Source organism: Medicago truncatula, chromosome 4 (assembly GCF_003473485.1).
Source record: "Medicago truncatula cultivar Jemalong A17 chromosome 4, MtrunA17r5.0-ANR, whole genome shotgun sequence".
Taxonomy (NCBI): domain Eukaryota; kingdom Viridiplantae; phylum Streptophyta; class Magnoliopsida; order Fabales; family Fabaceae; genus Medicago; species Medicago truncatula.
In genome coordinates this window covers 6,288,457-6,293,272 of record NC_053045.1, presented here as the reverse complement: position 1 = coordinate 6,293,272, position 4,816 = coordinate 6,288,457, and the positions used below count along the sequence as shown (strand labels likewise).

At 33.8% G+C, this 4,816-nt stretch overlaps 1 protein-coding gene across 1 annotated transcript; it reads left to right on the top strand.

Annotated features, from left to right (window-relative positions):
* Window positions 1-3,867: 3,867 nt before the first annotated feature.
* LOC11419247 (uncharacterized) lies at window positions 3,868-4,816 on the top strand. The gene is made up of 2 exons (XM_003604746.3): window positions 3,868-4,189; window positions 4,468-4,816. Exons 1-2 carry the CDS (start codon window positions 3,868-3,870, stop codon window positions 4,719-4,721), a joined length of 576 nt encoding a protein of 191 aa, XP_003604794.2. The 3' UTR covers window positions 4,722-4,816.

The window sequence follows — 4,816 nt, the reverse complement described above, 5'->3', positions numbered from 1 at the left end:
AATGAATATGAAAGTGTGAATTTGAGGATTAATTTATTGAGACATATAGACAATTATTTGAATATAACAACACAGAATGGTGAAAGAACAAATTGGTTTCTACATGATTGAGGATTTTTACAGATGTGGTGATTGAAGATTTATATAGTTAATTGATGGTATTGATTGGTTGAATTTCTGGTCCAAATATTACATTTGGGAGACTGTTGTTGGACGTTGGTGGTGGTGGTGGGTGGGGGTAAGTAAGCAGAGCCATGGAGGAGGGGGAGAGAGAATGATGATGGAACATGTGTAAAAAGAATCTAGTGTTGATAGAGTGTGATAATACTATGGTCTTCAAAACTTTTCAAGTTCATCCTATGGTGGATATCCATTTTGCAAAAAAAAAAAAAAAAAAAAAAAAAAGAACTAAGTCTCCTACGGTAGGAGATCTAAAGAAGTCTCCTACCGTAGCCTTTGCCTATTCATATACTCAGTGGTCGAGCTAGCTCAATTTTCAGGAGGATGTCAAATATAAATAGTAAATAAAATATTGTTGTCCAACTTTTTGTAAAAAAAAAAAAAAAACAATATGTTGTCCAACTTAAAAAGTTAGTCGATGTATCTATTAATAGCTCTTTACTTCAAACAATTGCGTGGAAGAAATTGTGTCCCTCAATTATGGGTTCTTTAACTCTTATAAAGAGTGTTAAGTACAAATTTTTTGGTGTTTTTAAACTAGTGAATTAAGAAATGCATAAGTGTGAAGTAAAGCAGAAAGATAAAAGGGATACATTGCGTAAAAAGGCTTGTTAGATTCTTGTGCAAAAAAAAAAAACTTGTGAGATTGATTTTGTGTCATATGAAAAAGGTGACATTTAGGGTGGGTGAGGGAAAGAGTTTCCCATGATGGAAAAGGTTTTTCTGACCAATGGATTTAAGGGTAGTATTGATCTTATCATGGTCCATCCATATTATATTTTTTTCTTTCTCTTTCATTGCTTTCTTCAACCTCCACATCAAACTTAGCAACATCCATCGCCATTAATACTCATGAACTGTGGTGCTTCATAATTTTCAATTTTCAACAAAGTGACAATTCGGGATAACTCAACATTAAGAATTTGGTTACCTCAAAAAAAAAAATTAAAAATTGGGTTACAACCATAGTAAAATCTGGGTTCACAATTCAGAATTAGCTTAACTCAGAACAATTTTTTTGATGAATCGGAATTATCTTAACTTCATCATTAACAACTACACCATCACTGACTTCAACATCATTTTTAAAACAGCACTATCTGAATCAATAAAGTTTTAATTTTTATCACAAAACAAATGATGGGTCTCTTCCATTTTACTAAAAAAACAAACCTTTTGACACTTTTTGATCAAAATTTGAATTGGGGTAAAATAACTGAATAAGGAAACGAGATTGAAAATTGACATCAGAATTAAGAGGGTGTGTACACTTTAAATCATGTTGAAGAATGGTGACATTGATGTAATTAGGGATTCGAGAACAGTGACAAGTTAGGGTGGGAGGAGGTTGGAGAAAATGGTGAAAGAGAAAGAAAGAAAAGGAGAGAACTTTTGAATCAACAGGAGATAGAGTCTAGAGTCTGGACAACAATTGGTGGGTTTGATGTTGGTGGTGGGTGAGGGAGCATGCAGGAGAGAGAATGATGGTAGAAGATAGTGTAAAAAATCTAGTGTTGAGAGAGTAGGATAATAATGTGTTCCTCATTTGATCTAATGGTTAGAAAAAACTTTGCTATGGTGGGAAACTCTTTCCCATTCCCACCCTAAATGCCACCTATGAAAAATGTACTGTGGATAAACACTAGTCCTACTAGCCAAAACATTGTGGCCTACAAAATTTAGCATTGACAATAAAATAATTTTAAAACTCCTTCCCTCTCCTTGCGAACCAAATACATTTTTAATTAAAATATCCGCCCTTCCCTCCCCTCCTCTCCCCCACGTAATTCTCGAACCAAACGGACCCTAAGGGTGTGTTTGGATGGAGGGTTTAGGAGAGGAAGTGGGGAGAGGATTTACTTTTCTTTTTTGAATTACAGACATTATAAAATGATTTTTAGAAAATTGAATTAACAACATGATAAATGATCATATAACCAATCCAAACATTTTATTTTAAACAAACATTTTACATTTTTCGTAATTTAAAAAATAAAAATGAGCACTAACCTTCATTCCCTTCCAAAACCCTCAATCCAAACACACCCTAATACACTAGACCTATTTTGCACATCCCAGACGCGTCCATAAGCCTTCCTTAATTCCTTAAGTAACCCAAAAATATCGAATAAGTGTTCCATTACCATAAAAGTTTTTTTACACATGTATGCAATGATGTGCTGCCACATCAATTAATAAATATAACAACATCTCCGTAAAAACTAAACAATTGAACTCAATTGGATAATGATATCCACAAATAAATATGACGAACTATTTAGGAGATCCTGGATTCAACATAAAAACTATGAAATTAATAAATATGATGAATTATTTAGGAGATCCTGAATTCAATCTTTTGACCAAACTTTACTTACCTCTCAGCCGAACTCCGAGTTATAAGACTCATTTTCTCTTAGAATAAGTTAACAATAACAATAATTTTGGCAATGGCAGGGGTGTTGGTGTATGGTGGTGTGGCTTTTGTTTGGTTTTTAGGGCTGTTGTGGGGAGGTTTTGGGTTGGAATTCGAAAGTTGGTTGGTTTTGTATTGGCTTGTGTCGGACGAAGTGCAGATGTAGTGGAAGGTTGTGGTAGGGGCTGGTATGGATGTTTCTCAGTGGATTCTAGTTATGGGTTTTGTTTGGTTGTTGTTTGAAAATCATATTGATGTAGTGGCTTGCATATGTGGACAAATTTTAGTTGTCTTTTAGGTTGGGGGTTGGGGCCATGGCCATTGTTAATGTTCATGAGAGTTTGTGCGGTTTGGTTTGGTTGTTTTGCGTAATTGTTTGGGTGTTGTTGGTAGCTCTTTGTGGGGGTGATCAATATAGCTTTTTTTTGCGAGGTTTTTTACATGAACTTTGCTTTGTCTGTATCTCTCTTTTTAGGTGTTCCACCTATATACGACACCATTGCTTTGTAAATCTTGTTTCACTTGTCTTTGCTCGTCTTCAACAAGGATTTGTTATTAATAAATTTAGCCTTTAAAAAAAAAAACAATAATTTTACCTTAACATTATATACCAACTAAATTCGATAAATAAACAAACGTTTTCATGTCTCGTAAATATAGCTCAATTGTTTGCTATAGGAGACATTATGTGAAGGACTGGAATTTAAACCCCAAATTCTCAATTTTGTGCACTTAAAGTGTGTCAATCTAGTGTTACTTATAACCCAAAAAAAATATATATACTTAAGAAAAAACAATAAAAAAATAAACGCCTCCATTAGTCCATTGCAGACCGCGGTTTTTACCACTTCAATTCCAACCTCTAATATGATATGATTGATATATACCCACTAGCAAAATAAAAACCTATATATATATATATACCCATCTCGTTTTCTTTTCCAAACCATCTCTTCAACGTACTTCCCATTACATACTCACAAACACAGAAAATAAATCTCTTTATTATTCCTTCTTTCCTAACTAATATTTCATCATATTTAATTTGCCAAATTATACTTTTACGTAGAACCATGTCTTTCTCAACAAAATTGCCTTTGATTTTGTTACTCTCTTCTTTTCTCATCCATACATCTTTTGGTATGCATACTATATCCTACAATTTTCAATTTCATTTCCTTTATATTTATTTATAACTATAGCATATATAATATAATGCAGTTTTCAATATAATTTATTTTTCTTTAACTTATTTTAATATTGTAGCTATGATGGTGTGTGAGGACTTGCCAAAGGAAGTGTGTGCTTTCTCAGTAGCTTCATCTGGAAAGAGATGTTTGTTGGAGACTGAGAAGAATATCAATGGTGAAACCGAGTATCAATGCCGAACATCTGAAGTTATGGTGGAGAGAATAGCAGCATACATAGAGACAGACGAATGTGTAGAAGCATGTGGTGTTGATAGAAGTTCTGTTGGTATTTCATCTGATGCTTTCTTTGAGCCTTACTTCACAAGCAAGCTTTGTTCTCCATCTTGTTTCTCTAAGTGTCCCAATATTGTTGACCTTTTCTTTAATTTGGCTGCTGGAGAAGGTAACAATTGTTTGTTAATGCACTATTTTATTTACCATCATCACATACATTTGTCAAAGTCAATGAGAATAAAAAAAAATTTACTTCCCAAGACCAATACATGATATAAGAAAATAACTAAGTGATTCAGTTCAAGTGGGTAATGAGCTCTACTAAAAGATAAATCGTTCCGGAGAATCCACGTTCAAATAATTTAGTATATGTAACATTAGGGCTGCTTTGATTTTCACCTTTTATTTTTGTTATACAATAACTAAGCTGCATTCATGTGACTCTAGGAGTATTTTTGCCGGAACTTTGTGAGAAACACAAGAACAACCCTCGTCGTGCTACAATTGAACTTACTAGCTCAGGAGCTGCACTTGGTCCTGCTTCATCGATTTCACAGGATATTGCGTTAGCACCAGCATCTGCACCTACACCTATTTCTGAGATTTCAAAGGAAAATGAGTTATCACTGAAACGTATCTTCTGCAAGGGGTTAAATAACACTCTCCCATCAGTCTCTAGCATATGTGGTCAAAGTCCTTGAGAAATGAATGAATGGTGGAGATTTCAAATGGACTTCATATAGTAAAACAACTTAATCCATAAAAAGACTTTTTCTATAAGAAATAAGCATCAACT